General features: G+C 47.1%; 2 protein-coding genes across 2 annotated transcripts in view; one reads left to right on the forward strand and one right to left on the reverse strand.

Annotated features, from left to right (window-relative positions):
• FRG1 (FSHD region gene 1) overlaps positions 1 to 6349 on the forward strand; it is a 30220-nt gene extending 23871 nt beyond the window's left edge. The window contains exons 9-10 of the mRNA XM_069744375.1: positions 224 to 334; positions 6201 to 6349. Of these exons, the coding sequence (XP_069600476.1) occupies positions 224 to 334; positions 6201 to 6237 (148 nt within the window). The 3' untranslated portion in view covers positions 6238 to 6349. The remainder of the gene's footprint in view (positions 1 to 223; positions 335 to 6200) is intronic.
• Positions 1 to 14298, reverse strand: part of LOC138656967 (uncharacterized) — an 86535-nt gene extending 72237 nt beyond the window's left edge. Inside the window, exon 1 of the mRNA XM_069744376.1 lies at positions 14225 to 14298. The gene's annotated coding sequence lies outside the window, so the exon portion shown is untranslated. The remainder of the gene's footprint in view (positions 1 to 14224) is intronic.
• Positions 14299 to 16008: the final 1710 nt, after the last annotated feature.

The following is a 16008-nucleotide window of genomic DNA, read 5'->3' on the forward strand; positions in this document are numbered from 1 at the left end:
CTTTTTCTCATCTTTCAGGTTACATCGGGGGCTTATCTACAGCATTGCAGAATGCTGTAGATAAGCCCCTGATGCTGGTGGGCTTAGCTCACCTTCGACTTTGGGGCAACAGGTTCCCTTTAATGAATCTGGCTCATCTTCATAACCGGTTACTGTGGATTAGAATGGTATTTATTTGTAAATTATGCAGATTCATTTTATGTCCTATTATATTATTTTGCAGCAAAAAATTTCAAAGTTTTCAGGACCATAAAATTAAAATCAGCAAGGAAGACCACAAAGATCTGAAAAAGGCCAGAAAAGACGGGTCTTTCCATGAGGCACTGCTGGACAGGTAAATGATGTCTAGTGCTACTGTGAAAATTGCTAGATGGTGGCCCGATTCTAACGCATCGGGTAGTCTAGAACAGTGTTTTTCAACCTTTTTTGAGCCGCGGCACACTTTTTATACTTAAAAAATCCTGAGGCACACCACCAACCAAAATGGCACAAAATGGTGCGTCCAGGTTTGAGATGAAAGTCTGCAGTCATTCTATGTGACTGCAGGCTTCTGAATTCTCACAGCGCAAGCACTGCACACTTTCAGGATTCTCCCTTGCCGGTGGCCAGAGTGGACGGTCATGACAGCACAAGTATGTGATTTGGATACTTCTGGTCACATTCTAACTAGACGTGTCCGGCCTCAGTCAATTCATTTTCATTGAATGAGGCCACACATGTCTAGTCAGCACGTGACCGCATGTATGTAAATCACCAACATCAGAGAATTATGATAGCAGTGTGCACTGTGAGAATTCAGAAGTCTGCAGTCACATAGTATGACTGCAGACTCATCACAACCTTGGACATCCCCTTTAATGTTCCTAACAAATAAAAATGAGAATTAGTATCACAAAAAAAACACATTTACATCCAGGTACCTGATAGATGATGTTGTTTGTGGAGTCGCCTCTTTCTTTTCATCTTCACCTTGTCCAGATGCCATGATGACTCTTCTCTTCCACCGGCAGAGCTCGTTTCTGCAGACTTCCATCTTCTCCTGTCTTCTGCAGCACATCCCGACACAACACCCTTAAAGATAGTGTTATTATAATGCTCCGGAATAACAATATCTGCCCTAGGCTGAGCCCCTGAGTAAATAATTGCCCCTCACTTTATTCCCAGCACATAATATGACCCTCACTGTCCCTCTTGTGGTACATGCCATCCACACTACCCTCTCTCTCTTTTCCATACTTCACACTGCCTTCTCATACGGTGTCCCTCATAGAGAGCCCAGTCTCTCTACTGTGCCCCTTCATTACACTCCTCCTACTTGGCATACTGTCTCCTCCTGGCTGTTACCCTCACACTACTCAGTATCTATTATGTGTCCACTCACACTTTCATCCCCCCATACTGTCTGCACACATTTCTAATAGCCTCCTCCTGTACATCCCCCCCCCTGCTAACATACCCCTTTGCTCTCTCCATATTTCCTCCTCACACATTCCCCCCTCACACATTCCCCCGACTCCCCATACTGTCCTCACACATCCCATCACCGTTGCTCCCAGTACTGTCAGCACACATTTTTCCCCTCGCTACTGTGTCCACCCCCATCTCCCCACTCACCCCCACAGAATATATCCACTGCCCTTCCGATAGAATAAATCCATCCCCTTCCACAGAATAAATGCACCCTGCCCCACACATGCTAAATAAATTCCAGCCCCCCCCATACACTGAATAAATCCCCCCACTCACTGAATAAATCTCCCCCACACACACTGAATAAATCCCCCCCACACACTGAATAAATCCCCCCCCCACACTGAATAAATCCCCCCCCACACTGAATAAATCCCCCCCACACACTGAATAAATCCCCCCACACACACTGAATAAATCCCCCCCCCCACACTGAATAAATCCCCCCCACACACTGAATAAATCCCCCCCCCACACTGAATAAATCCCCCCCCCACACTGAATAAATCCCCCCCACACACTGAATAAATCCCCCCACACACTGAATAAATCCCCCCACACACTGAATAAATCCCCCCCCCACACTGAATAAATCCCCCCCACACACTGAATAAATCCCCCCCACACACTGAATAAATCCCCCCCACACACTGAATAAATCCCCCCCACACACTGAATAAATCCCCCCACACACTTAATAAATCCCCCCACACACTTAATAAATCCCCCCACATACTCCCCATAAACCCACCCCACGCTGAATAAATCCCCCCACACTTAATAAATCCCCCCACACACTTAATAAATCCCCCCACATACTCCCCATAAACCCACCCCACGCTGAATCTTCTGTGTCTTCAGCTCCACAGCACAGGAGCACTTACCACCAAGTGTCTTCTGTCCCCTGCGCGCCGGATAGTGACGCCAGCAGCGTGATCACATGACTTGATCACGCTGCTGGCGTCGCTCTGACCCAGCGGTCAGAGCCTCAATTGTACTCGCAGCTGGTAGATGTCTGCGAGTACAATTGATCTCCGGGAGCCGGCGCGCTGCAGCTTCTCTGTGCCGGCTGTCATCTTGACCTGGCCCTGTGCGCGCACTGTGCGGTGCACGCGGCAGCTTCCGGTCCCAGGGTTGGTATGGGCGCAGGACTTGTGATGATCGTGACATCATGGCAGGTCCTTGTCGCATACCATCCTTGGCACCGGAACCTGCCGCTTGCATGGAGCGGTTACCAAAGCGCTGCGAGGAGCGGGAAAGGCGCCGGAATGTGAGTATATGATGATTTTTTATTTTTTTAATTATTTTTAACATTAGATCTTTTTACTATTGAGGCTGCATAGGCAGCCTCAATAGTAAAAAAGTTGGTCACACAGGGTTAATAGCAGCGTTAATGGAGTGCGTTACACCGCGGCATAATGCGGTCCATTAGCGCTGCCATTAACCCTGTGTGAGCGCTAACTGGAGGGGAGTACGGAGCGGGCACTGACTGCGGGGAGGAAGGAGCGGCCATGTTGCCGCCGGACTGCGCCCGTCGCTGATTGGTCGTGGCATTGGTCATGGGTGTTTTGCCACGACCAATCAACGACTTGGATTTCCATGACACAGAGGCCGCGACCAATGAATATCCGTGACAGAAAGAAGGACAGACAGAAAGACGGAAGTGACCCTTAGACAATTATATAGTACAGCCATGGCCAAAAGTATTGACACCCCTGCAATTCTGTCAGATAATACTCATTTTCTTCCTGAAAATGATTGCAAACACAAATTCTTTGTTATTATTATCTTCATTTAATTTGTCTTAAATGAAAAAACACAAAAAGAAATGTCCTAAAGCCAAATTGGATATAATTCCACACCAAACATAAAAAAGGGGGTGGACAAAAGTATTGGCACTGTTCGATGCTTCTCCAATTTGTGTAATTAACAGCACCTGTAACTTACCTGTGGCACCTAACAGGTGTTGGCAATAACTAAATCACACTTGCAGCCAGTTGACATGGATTAAAGTTGACTCAACCTCTGTCCTGTGTCCTTGTGTGTTCCACATTGAGCATGGAGAAAAGAAAGCAGACCAAAGAACTGTCTGAGGACTTGAGAAACCAAATTGTGAGGAAGCATGAGCAATCTCAAGGCTACAAGTCCATCTCCAAAGACCTGAATGTTCCTGTGTCTACCGTGCGCAGTGTCATCAAGAAGTTTACAGCCCATGTCACTGTGGCTAACCTCCCTAGATGTGGACGGATAAGAAAAATTGACAAGAGATTTCAACGCAAGATTGTGCGGATGTTGGATAAAGGACCTCGACTAACATCCAAACAAGTGCAAGCTGCCCTGCAGTCCGAGGGTACAACAGTGTCAACCCGTACTATCCATCGGTGTCTGAATGAAAAGGGACTGTATGGTAGGAGACCCAGGAAGACCCCACTTCTTACCCCGAGACATAAAAAAGCCAGGCTGGAGTTTGCCAAAACTTACCTGAAAAAGCCTAAAACGTTTTGGAAGAATGTTCTCTGGTCAGATGAGACAAAAGTAGAGCTTTTTGGGCAAAGGCATCAACATAGAGTTTACAGGACAAAAAAAGAGGCATTCAAAGAAAAGAACATGGTACCTACAGTCAAACATGGCGGAGGTTCCCTGATGTTTTGGGGTTGCTTTGCTGCCTCTGGCACTGGACTGCTTGACCGTGTGCATGGCATTATGAAGTCTGAAGACTACCAACAAATTTTGCAGCATAATGTAGGGCCCAGTGTGAGAAAGCTGGGTCTCCCTCAGAGGTCATGGGTCTTCCAGCAGGACAATGACCCAAAACACACTTCAAAAAGCACTAGAAAATGGTTTGAGAGAAAGCACTGGAGACTTCTAAGGTGGCCACTGGCCAGCAATGAGTCCAGACCTGAATCCCATAGAACACCTGTGGAGACATCTAAAAATGGCAGTTTGGAGAAGGCACCCTTCAAATATCAGGGACCTGGAGCAGTTTGCCACAGAAAAATGGTCCAAAATTCCAGCAGAGCATTGTAAGAAAGTCATTGATGGTTACCGGAAGTGGTTGGTCACAGTTATTTTGGCTAAAGGTTGTGCAACCAAGTATTAGGCTGAGGGTGCCAATACTTTTGTCTGGCCCATTTTTGGAGTTTTGTGTGAAATGATCAATTTTTTGCTTCATTCTCTTTTGTGTTTTTTCATTTAAGACAAATTAAATGAATATAATAATACCAAATAATTTGTGTTTGCAATCATTTTCAGGAAGAAAATGAGTATTATCTGACAGAATTGCAGGTGTGTCAACACTTTTGGCCATGACTGTGTGTGTGTGTATATATGTATACATGTGTGTGTATGTATGTATATATATATATATATATATATATGTATATGTATATGTGTATATATGCATTCAGTTTTATTATTCTATTTTTAAATGGATTATCAAGGACCTAACAATTGATGACCTATCGTTAGGAATGGTCATTAGCATCAGATTGGTGGGGCTCCTACACCGAACAGCTGAAAAGCCTGCGGCCACTGAACACTGTAGAGGTATACCCATGTTCCACCCTGCACATCTCATATCTGGCCCATGCAGTTTTCAGCTAATCGGTGCTGGTGCCGGGTGTCAGACCCCACCAAACTTGTATTGGTGACCTGTCCTACAGATTACATTGATGATGGGCTCACACTGCATAGCTAATCTATTTTATGTCTGTCTGATTTTTAGCCCCACTGATTTAGGTTATTCCCTTTCCAAAGAATTGGAGATAATTTACTGATAGCTGGGGGTCTTATGATGCTCACAGGGCTCCATAATCACGAGAATGGAGTGGAGGGACTCATGCTTGAAGTCAGCTCCATTCCTTGTCTGTGGGAGAAAGCGGACTATGATGCTCGCTATTACCAGCCTAGACATTTCATGGAGCTTGGGTGAAGCATGCATTTGTCACTCCATAGCACCACTCGTGATCGGACCCCAGCAATCAGACAGATAAGGGATGACTTTACAACTCTGTGAATGACCCTTTAACGTTACGCTGTCCATTACCATTTCCCTGTAAAATTGCCTTACTGACTGGTGTAATGCTTCTAGGATGGTAAAGCACTTATTAGAATCATTTAAGCAGTCACCTAATTAATGGGCTGCCTAGGATATAAAAGTTTCAAAATGTAGGCACACCATAGAAAAATGGCAAACTGCAGTATTACAGGAATATTCATAATGTGTTTGATAGGACAATTCACATTGCCTTTTGTCCCTTTGGGTGTTTGGTGAATCCAATTTATTGGGAACCTGTCCAACAGAATAACCAAGAGAAGAGGCAAAATGTAATGTGAATGGCACCTTACATGAGTAATGCCTAGCTTATATCTTTGGCCTATGCAACTGGATGCAATAGGCTGCCATATTAAATAGACATACAGCACAGTATATTTCTATTTGTTGGATTCTTCAATATAGAAAAACAAACTACACTTGTATAGAGTAGTAAAAAAGTTTACGTCAGCCCATCAGATGCCAAAAGGACACACTTTAGGCATGAGCTAAATGGGGCCTAAGTGATCCATTCTGGAGTACCTTCCCAATTCTGTTGTCGATGTTGTGTCCATAGTCACGGCTACAAATAATGCATTCGTGCTGCCAAGTCTAAATCTTTGAATTCCATGCTACTTGTGTTTTTTAAGGTACTTGTGTTTTTTAAGCCTCTTATGCATTTTTTTTGTTCTTACAGGAGATCAAAATTAAAAGCAGATCGATACTGCAAGTGATGACAAGTCTTTATCCTGTTATGCCGAGGATGGAGAAAATCTGTTTTTTCTTTTTGTATTTGAATGTGACTGTATAGTACATTAAAGGTTTTATTTAAAAAACAACAAATAATGTTTGTGGTAAGTCGTGGAACAGGACAGACACCTCACCATTGGATGTATAGTCACTGGTAAGCAGACTGACCGGCTGATCTCAGCCAGCACTGGTTCATGAGGAGCAGCCGATCCTTCCTCTTCCACCTTCCGGTATAAAAGCAGCAGAGGCAACAGGACTATGAAAAGCTGGCCACCAGTAATGCTGTGTCTACTTTGCATACATGTACATGCAGGTGAAAAAGTAGCAAGGAGTTAAAAGGAAAGAGTTGAATTCTTCATCTTGAATTGCAATTACAAATGAAAAGCATCTCTTAAAAAGGTTTTCCATCCTTTGACTTACCATTCATGCTAGAAAGTCCCATGATTACTAGAACAGCCCCCTTTTCTTCTCATTGTACAACCACAATGAGGAGGAGTTAGGATAGAGCGGTGGTGGCGCACGCATACGGCCAAGTGTCGTGCCATGTTTCTGGTACCTACTAACCATGTATGGGTAAAGGCATTGTCCGAGCAGGATGTGACATAAATGACAGATGGAGAGATGGCTTTGCGCACATGGCTCTCTATTTAATCCTTTGGAGGAGACCTGGCTAAAGTGCGGCCCACTGGCCACATGCACACCGTGACAGTCGAAGGGCTGTAAACACTGGCTAATGGACCATGCAGCTGCCCTCATCCCGATTTTCCCTTCCCCCATGACCGAACCTGAGAGAGGGATCCGCCCCGCCAGGACAGGAAACCTACTGAAAATAAAAGGGTGGTACCTCTCCCTCGCTTCAGTTGATTTTTCCTGTCCTGATGGGAACCCTAGTGCTGAAATCACTGTGTTTTTTTTTTTTTGAAGACGGATGATCCACTTGCCCACCCCTGTCCGGGCACTGGAAGAGCAGGCCTTCAGGCTGTGGAAGCGCCGTTCGCAGGTCCTGTGGGGCTTAGCGCACATGCAAGCGTCGGTTCAGTGCAGTCCGGGGTCCCGGGGCTTTTCTGCGGCTGCTCTCCCTCTTCTGCTGGCCACCTTCGGCTCCATGGGGCTGACTTCCGGGTGCATGGCTGGCGTCACGCGCAAGGCAGCGCTGGGAATGGGCGTGCCCGCATGACCTCAATTCTGTGCGTCAGATCCAAGATGGCGGCACCCATAACAGGAAAGCCGGACGGGATGCAGGGCCTTTAGGTGGGGTGCGGAGGGGGGAGGAGCATACAATGGGCATCGGAGGAGAGGTGAGCGCAGTGGATCCCTCCTTAAATGGAGGGATAACCACAGAGGAAACGCTCATGTCCAAATGGCTCCCCATTATGGAGGATCGTATGGAGCAGCAGCAGAAGCAGCCTTTACAGCAGCAGCAGCCTTTACCAGGTGCTATGCCAGGTCACCAACACGCAAAGAGGAGTAGCCGCTCAAGTGGAAGGAGCCGCAGGCGCCCTGACCGGAGGTCGCAGGACTCCTCAGCATCTAGGAGAGACGTTGTCCGTACTCCTGATCAGCCTCAAAATCCAGTACCCTTGATTGTCAGCGGGTGGTAAGTGATCTTCGTGAATGTCACCTTGGTGGGAATGGGCTACATTTTCAGTTTACTTGCCAGGCGCCGATGAAGGCTAGTACCAAGTGAAAGAACAAGGAGTGTGCCCTCTGTAAAATACTGCTAGCAGTCCAGTGGCAGAAAAATCTCTGCGCGGACTGTATTCAAAAGACTATTCAGGAAGAAACCCCTGACATTGCCTCTAGCCTTAAGGTACCTTCACACTAAGCAACGCTGCAGCGATACCGACAACGATGTCGATCGCTGCAGTGTCGCTGTTTGGTCGCTGGAGAGCTGTCACACAGACAGCTCTCCAGCGACCAACGATGCCGAGGTCCCCGGGTAACCAGGGTAAACATCGGGTTACTAAGCGCAGGGCCGCGCTTAGTAACCCGATGTTTACCCTGGTTACCATCGTAAAAGTAAAAAAAACAAACACTACATACTTACCTTCAGCTGTCTGTCCCCGGCGCTCTGCTTTCCTGCACTGACTGTGAGCACAGCGGCCGGAAAGCAGAGCGGTGACGTCACCGCTCTGCTTTTCGGCTGACCGGCGCTGACACAAGATGCAGGAGGAGTGCAGAGAAGCAGAGCGCCGGGGACAGACAGCTGAAGGTCAGTATGTAGTGTTTGTTTTTTTTACTTTTACGATGGTAACCAGGGTAAACATCGGGTTACTAAGCGCGGTCCTGCGCTTAGTTACCCGATGTTTACCCTGGTTACCAGTGAAGACATCGCTGAATCGGCGTCACACACGCCGATTCAGCGATGTCTGCAGGGAGTCCAGCGACGGAATAAAGTTCTGGACTTTCTGCAGCGACCAACGACATCACAGCAGGATCCTGATCGCTGCTGCCTGTGAAACTTAACGATATCGCTAGCCAGGACGCTGCAACGTCACGGATCGCTAGCGACATCGTTCAGTGTGAAGGTACCTTTAGCGCCATGATTAGGGCAGAAGTTAAAGGTTCTTTAAAATCAGTCTTTAAAAAGGGGAGCAAGAAAAGCCTTCAGCCTGTTACAGATTCTGATGTCTCTCAATCCGGCGAGGAGTATCATGAGGAACCTCTGTCTCCCTCCCCCTCCTCTTCCATGTCCTCTGGCTCCTCTTGAAATAGCGATGTTGGGGGCCGACCATGCTTTCTAACTGAAAACACGGATAGACTGGTAAAAGCAGTCAGGTCTACCTTGGGCCTAAAGGACGAGAAAGCGACTAGGTCCTTAGAGGACGTTATGTTTGAGGGTTTGGAGGAAAAAAAGGAAGCGTACATTCCCAGTCAACGCTAGGATGAAGGCCCTTATGGAGAAGGAGTTGAAGAAGCCTGGGAAATCTGGTAGCCTCCCCTCATCTTCTAAAAGAGGTATCTGTTGTGAATTCTGTGGCTGAATTCACTCCTGTGGTCACAAGTGGTACTGCAGCTTCTGAGCTTCCTCCCTCAGGTGTTTTGGTGAGCTCGTTGGCTGCTTTGTTATTTAACTCCGCCTGATTCTGTCTTCCTTGCTCCTTGTCAATGTTCCAGTGTTGGATCTGAGCTTCTGGATCTTTCCTGTGGCCTGCTGCTCTGCTTAGATAAGTGCTTCTTTGCTTTTGTTGCTATTTTTTCTGTCCAGCTTGTCTATTCGTTTTGCTGGAAGCTCTGAGACGCAAAGGGTGTACCGCCGTGCCGTTAGTTCGGCACGGTGGGTCTTTTTGCCCCCTTTGCGTGGTTTTTTGCTTTAGGGTTTTTTGTGGACTGCAAAGTTCTCTTTGCTATCCTCGCTCTATCTAGAATATCGGGCCTCACTTTGCTGAATCTATTTCATCCCTACGTTTTGTCTTTTCATCTTGCTAACAGTCATTATATGTGGGGGGCTGCCTTTTCCTTTGGGGTATTTCTCTGAGGCAAGCCAGGCTTGTTTTTCTATCTTCAGGCTAGTCAGCTCCTCAGGCTGTGCCGAGTTGCATAGGTAGTGTCAGGCGCAATCCACAGCTGCCTTTAGTTGTGTTTAGGATAGGTTCAGGTATTGCGGTCTACAGAGATTCCACGTCTCAGAGCTCGTTCTTTTGTTATTGTCAGATCACTGTATGTGCTCTGATTGCTGGCACACTGTGTCACTAGATTGCCTACATAACAGGTATCCCTTCGAGGAAAAAGACTCAGAAGGGTGGGATAAAGTCCCTAAAATTGATGGTGCAGTAGCCAGGTCATCTAAAAAGTCGTCCCTACCCTTACAGGACTCGGGCATGTTAAGAGACCCATTGGACAAAAAGGCGGATGGGTTCTTAAGACACACCTGGGAGGCGGCCGCGGGGGTCTGAAACCGGCAATAGCCAGGACATGTATGGCCCGCTCCCTTATAGTCTGGCTGCAACAGATAGAGGAACAGCTGAAAATTAAGGTACCAAGAGAAGAGGTCCTAGCCAATATGACGCTGGTACAAGGAGCAGCAGTCTTCCTAGAGGATTCCTCAGCAGATTCCTTAAGACTAGCAGCCAGGGCAGCAGGCTTGTCTAATACAACTAGGCTCGCTTTTTGGTTAAAGGGGGGCCCTGGTGACTTGCCATAAAAAAATAGACTTTGTTCCATCCCGTGTGACGGTCAATTCCTCTTTGGTCAGACGCTGGAGGACATTTTAGAGAAAGCAGGGGATAGGAAAAAGGGTTTTCCTCCCTTTCCGGTGGATTTTAGAATATTTTCTTTTCGGAGAGGAAAATTTAATAGAGGCCGCCCCCGGGAGATAGCAGGAACTTGGACTTCAGAGACAAAAAAGGATCTGGGTACATGTTTAGGGGACCCTCTACATTATCAAAAAAGCCCTCCCAATGAACCAGGCCAGAGGTAGGGGGAAGACTCTTTCTTTTTCCCTGCCTGGGTAAATATCTCCCCCAGTTTGTTGAGTGTTATCAAAGACGGCCTAACATAGACTATATTCATCCACCTCAACAGACTTTTGTTTTGACACCCCACAGAAAATCCCCAGGAGATCAATTAGCCTTGGAAGCGGAGGTGTTGGGGCTAGTGCTAAAACAGGTTCTAGTAGAAGTCCTGAGGGAGGAGGAAGGAAGAGGGTTTTATTCCCCTCTCTTTTTTGATACCTAATCCGGACGGCTCACTACTAAGAACTATTGCCAACTTGAGGAAACTTATCGGTCAGTAGTAAATTGCTCCTTCAAAATGGAGTCGGTAAATACAGCGATTTAAAATGTTGTTCCAGGACTGCTTCATGGCAGTTATAGACTTAAAATACGCTTATCATCATGTACCAATCCATCGGGACTATCAAAAATTCCTGAGGGTAGCATTGTATGCCCAAGGACGGCTCAGGCACTATCAGTATGCAGCCCTCCCATTTACCAAGTTAGTGTCAGAAGTCATGTCCTTCCTCCTTTCTTGAGACAGTTATCGTCCCATACTTAGATGACTTTCTTATAAGGGGGAGATCAGTGGATCACTGTCTAAAACAAATAGAAGAAGTGACTGCGACCTTAACATTATTGGGTTGGAAAATAAAGTCGAGGTTAACACCAGAAAAAGTTCAAAATTTCCTCGGGTTGGTTTTGGACTCCAGATGCCAGCTCTGTCTGCTACCGGAGAACAAAATGTTCAAAATACAGAGTCTTGTGTGGTCGGCAATACAGCAGCCTGTAATGACGCTAAGAAAAGCAATGTCCCTGCTAGGATCACTAACATCCTATATACCCACTGTGAGTTGAGCACAATTTTACCTGAGAAAATTACAGTGGAAGGTCCTGTCAACACAAAAATTGTTGAAAGGGCATTTAGAGGGTAAAGTACACCTTTCAGTGGGCGTGAGAGATTCCCTAATCTGGTGGACTGTAAAGGTACCTTCACACAACGATTTCGTTAACGATATCGTTGCAACGTCACACTTTTTGTGATGTAGCAACGATCCCGCTAACGATATCTTTGTGTGACAGCGACCAACGATCAGGCACCTGCTGGGAGATTGTTCGTCGTGGGGAATGATCAGGACCTTTTTTTGGTCGCTGATCACCCGCTGTCATTGCTGGATCGGCGTGTGTGACGCCGATCTAGCGATGTGTTCACCTGTAACCAGGGTAAACATCGAGTTACTAAGTGCAGGGCCGCGCTTAGTAACCCGATATTTACCCTGGTTACCATTGTAAAAGTAAAAAAAAAAACACGACATACATTCCGATGTCTGTCACGTCCCCCGCCGTCAGCTTCCCTGCACTGACTGTCAGCGCCGGCCGTAAAGCAGAGCACAGCGGTGACGTCACCGCTGTGCTCTGCTTCACGGCCGGCGCTGACACAGTTAGTGCGGGAAGCTGATGGCGGGGGACGTGACAGACATCGGAATGTGAGTATGTAGTGTTTTTTTTTTTTTTTTTTTACTTTTACAATGGTAACCAGGGTAAATATCGGGTTACTAAGCGCGGCCCTGCACTTAGTAACCCGATGTTTACCTTGGTTACCCGGGGACTTCGGCATCGTTGAAGACAGTTTCAACGATGCCAAAGTTGTTCCCCGGATCGTTGGTCGCTGGAGAGGGCTGTCTGTGTGACAGCTCCCCAGCGACCACACAACGACTTACCAACGATCACGGCCAGGTCGTATTGCTGGTCGTGATCGTTGGTAAGTCGTTTAGTGTAAAGGTACCTTTAGAGATCATTTGGCGTCAGGGGTTCAGTGGTTAACATCGGTAGAGGAAGTGATCACTACGGACGCAAGCGGTACGGAATGGGGTGCACATCTAGGGGCCCTCTCGGTACAGGGGTCCTGGTCACCGCTAGAAAGAGATCAGACGTCAAATGTAAAAGAGTTATGGGCTGCAGAAAGAGCCTTAAAACATTTCCTCCCTATCCTTCAGGGTCGTCATACCAGAATCATGTCGGACAATTGTGCAGTGGTGGCTTATATCAACCACCAAGGGGGAACAAGTTCCCTTTCCCTTATGGGGGCAACATCTCTCCTTCTCCAGTTAGCAGAACATCACCTACTATCCCTCACAACTCTTCATATAAAGGGTGTCGAAAACATAAAAGCAGACTACCTAAGTTGCAAAAGGCTAAAACAGGGAGAATGGTCATTGAATCCCCCGGTATTCCAACAGATAGGTCTATTGCGCCAAGCCTGCACTATTTGCCACTCTTCACAACAGAAAGGTTGGAGAGCTTCTGCTCATTAGATCCAAGAGAGAAGCCATTTGCGGTAGATGCCCTTCAAATACCGTGGAAGTTCAGCCTTGCTTACGTGTTTCCACCGATAGCAATGATTCTGGTAGTAGTAAGAAAGATCAGAATGGAGCAAGCGAGGGTAATTCTTATTGCTCCATCTTGGCCAAAAAGACCATTGTTCTCCCTCCTAAGACGGATGTCAGTGACCGATCCATGGATTCTACCAGAGGTTCTGGACCTGCTTACCCAGGGACCAGTATGCCACTCTCAGGTGAAGGGCTTCCATCTGGCAGCCTGGAATTTGAGAGGTCGTTACTGAGTCGGCAGGGATTCTCACCAGGGCTAGTCTCCACCCTGTTGAAAAGTGGAAAACTGATCACATCAAAAATTTATGGTAGGACATGGAAGAGGTTTCTGGGGCAACCTTTGAGGGACGATGCTCCGGTAGGTGCTATTTTAGAGTTTCTACAAGCAGGTTTACAACTAGCGTTGGCAACCAATGCACTCAAAGTACAAGTGTCGGCTTTAGGAGCCTTATATAATTTGAAATTCAGCTTCCAATAGGTGTGTATCTTGCTTTATAAAATCATGTAGTAGATCTAGACCTGTGGTAATTCAGAAAGTTCCCCCTTGGGATTTGAATCTGGTTTTGGAAGCTCTAACTGGGAGTCCATTTGAGCCTTTATACAGGAATTGTCAGCAAAACTTCTCACTCTTAAAACAGTGCTACTGGTAGCTTTAATATCAGCCCGTAGGGTGTGACTTGCAAGCCCCGTCTGTATGTTCTCCATACACACAGATATTTAAGGACAGGGTGGTTCTAAGACCAGATCCGGCTTATCTACCTAAAGTAGTTCTTAAATTCCATAGGAGTCAGGAGATTGTATTACCCTCATTTTGTGATAATCCTAGGAATCCAGAGGAAAAGTTTCATACATTAGATGAAAGAAGGTTACAATACATATCCATGCTAGTCGATGGAGGAAAGATCAGTCCCTATTTGTGGCTTTCCAGGGTAGCAGGAAGGAATATGGGGTGTCCAAAAGTACCATTGCCAGATGGATTAGGGAGGCCATTAGCTTGGCATCAAGACTCACTCCACCAGAGCTGTGGCTACTTCCTGAGCTGAAAAAGCGGAGGTATCGATTGATCAGATATGTAAGACCGCTACCTGGTCCTCACCATCTACCTTCTTTAAACACTACTGACTGAATCTGTCCTCGACTGATCTTACCTTTGGTAGAAGGGTGCTGCAAGCCGTGGTCCCTCCCTAAGGTGTTTCATTCTCCAAAAATCTCTCAGGTGTGCTGTCATGGGGGAAGGGAAAACACCAAGGTTACTTGTAGCCGGTTTTTCCAGAACCCATGACATGACCTGTACATTCCCCCCCCCTTTTTCACCCTTTGTTGTGCACTTAAGTTGGGTGTTTTTTGTTCTGTTAATATGATGTGGTGGTAGTTTGCCATGTGAACTAACCAGAGGGACCTCTCATGCTCTGAAAACCAACTGAAGCGAGGGAGAGGTACCACCCTTTTATTTTCAGTAGGTTTCCTGTCCTGGCGGGGCTGATCCCTCGCTCAAGTGTGCTGTCATGGGCTCCGGAAAAACCGGCTACCGGTAAGTAACCTTGGTGTTTCACCACCATCTGCATTCTCAGGATGCAGATAGCAGTGAACATAATGGTGGAGGAGGGAGCCGCCGGCTCCTTCTTCCACCAATCAGCGTGTGCGACTGCGGCCGTAGACGTGATGACCTCAGATCGTGTTTGCTTTACACACCACCTAGACCGGAGCAGAGCGCCAGGGAAACGGGAGCGAGGTGACCATTTTTGTTTTGTTTTATAAGTGTGTGGGATGTGTGTCACATGAACAAGGAGTTTGTATGTTCTCCCCTTGTTTAGGTGGGTTTCCACTGAGTTCTCTAGTTTCCTCCCAACTCCAATGTCCTACTTATAGGGAATTTGGATTGTGAACCCCAATGGGAACAGCGACGATCATGTCTGCAGAGCGCTGTGAAATATGATGGTGCTATAAGCAAAGCATAAATACACTGTGTGCAGAATTATTAGGCAAGTTGTATTTTAGAGGATTATTTTTATTATTGATCAACAACTATGTTCTCAATCAAGCCAAAAGACTCATAAATATCAAAGCTTAATATTTTTGGAAGTTGGAGTGTTTTTTTTTTTTAGATTTGGCTATCTTAGGAGGATATCTGTTTGTGCAGGTAACTATTACTGTGCAGAATTATTAGGAAACTTACCGTATATACTCGAATATAAGCCGAGATTTTCAGCCCAAAATTTTGGGCTGAAAGTGCCCCTCTCTGCTTATACTCGAGTCACGGTGGGTGGCAGGGTTGGCGGGTGAGGGGGAGAGGGCGCTGAGACATACTCACCTAGTCCCGGCGCTCCTGACGCTCCCTCTGCCCGTCACACAGTCTTCGGTGCTGCAGCTCTTCCCCTGTTCAGTGGTCACATGGGACCGTTGATTAGAGAAACAAATATGCGGCTCCACCTCCCATAGGGGTGGAGCCGCATATTCATTTCTCTAATCAGCTGTGCCGGTGACCGCTGATAGAGGAAGAGGCTGCGGCACCGAAGACCGTGTGACAGGCAGAGGGAGCGGGACGCCGGGAGCAGGTAAGTATGTCATATTCACCTGTCCGCGTTCCACACATCGGGCGCCGCTCCGTCTTCCCATCCTCTGGCTCTGACTGTGCAGGTCAGAGGGCGCGATGACGCATATAGTGTGCGCGGCGCCCTCTGCCTGATCAGTCAGTGCGGAGAGACGCCGGGACGAGACGCTGGGAGCTGCAAGCAAGAGAGGTGAGTATGGCATTTTTTTTTATTGCAGCAGCAATGGCACAGCTTTATATGGCACAGCTATGGGGCAATAATGAACGGCGCAGAGCACTATATGGCAGCTATGGGGCAATAATGAACGGTGCAGAGCACTATATGGCACAGCTATGGGGCAATAATGAACGGTGCAGAGCACTATATGGCACAGCTATGGG

Source organism: Ranitomeya imitator, chromosome 1, assembly GCF_032444005.1.
Source record: "Ranitomeya imitator isolate aRanImi1 chromosome 1, aRanImi1.pri, whole genome shotgun sequence".
NCBI lineage: Eukaryota > Metazoa > Chordata > Amphibia > Anura > Dendrobatidae > Ranitomeya > Ranitomeya imitator.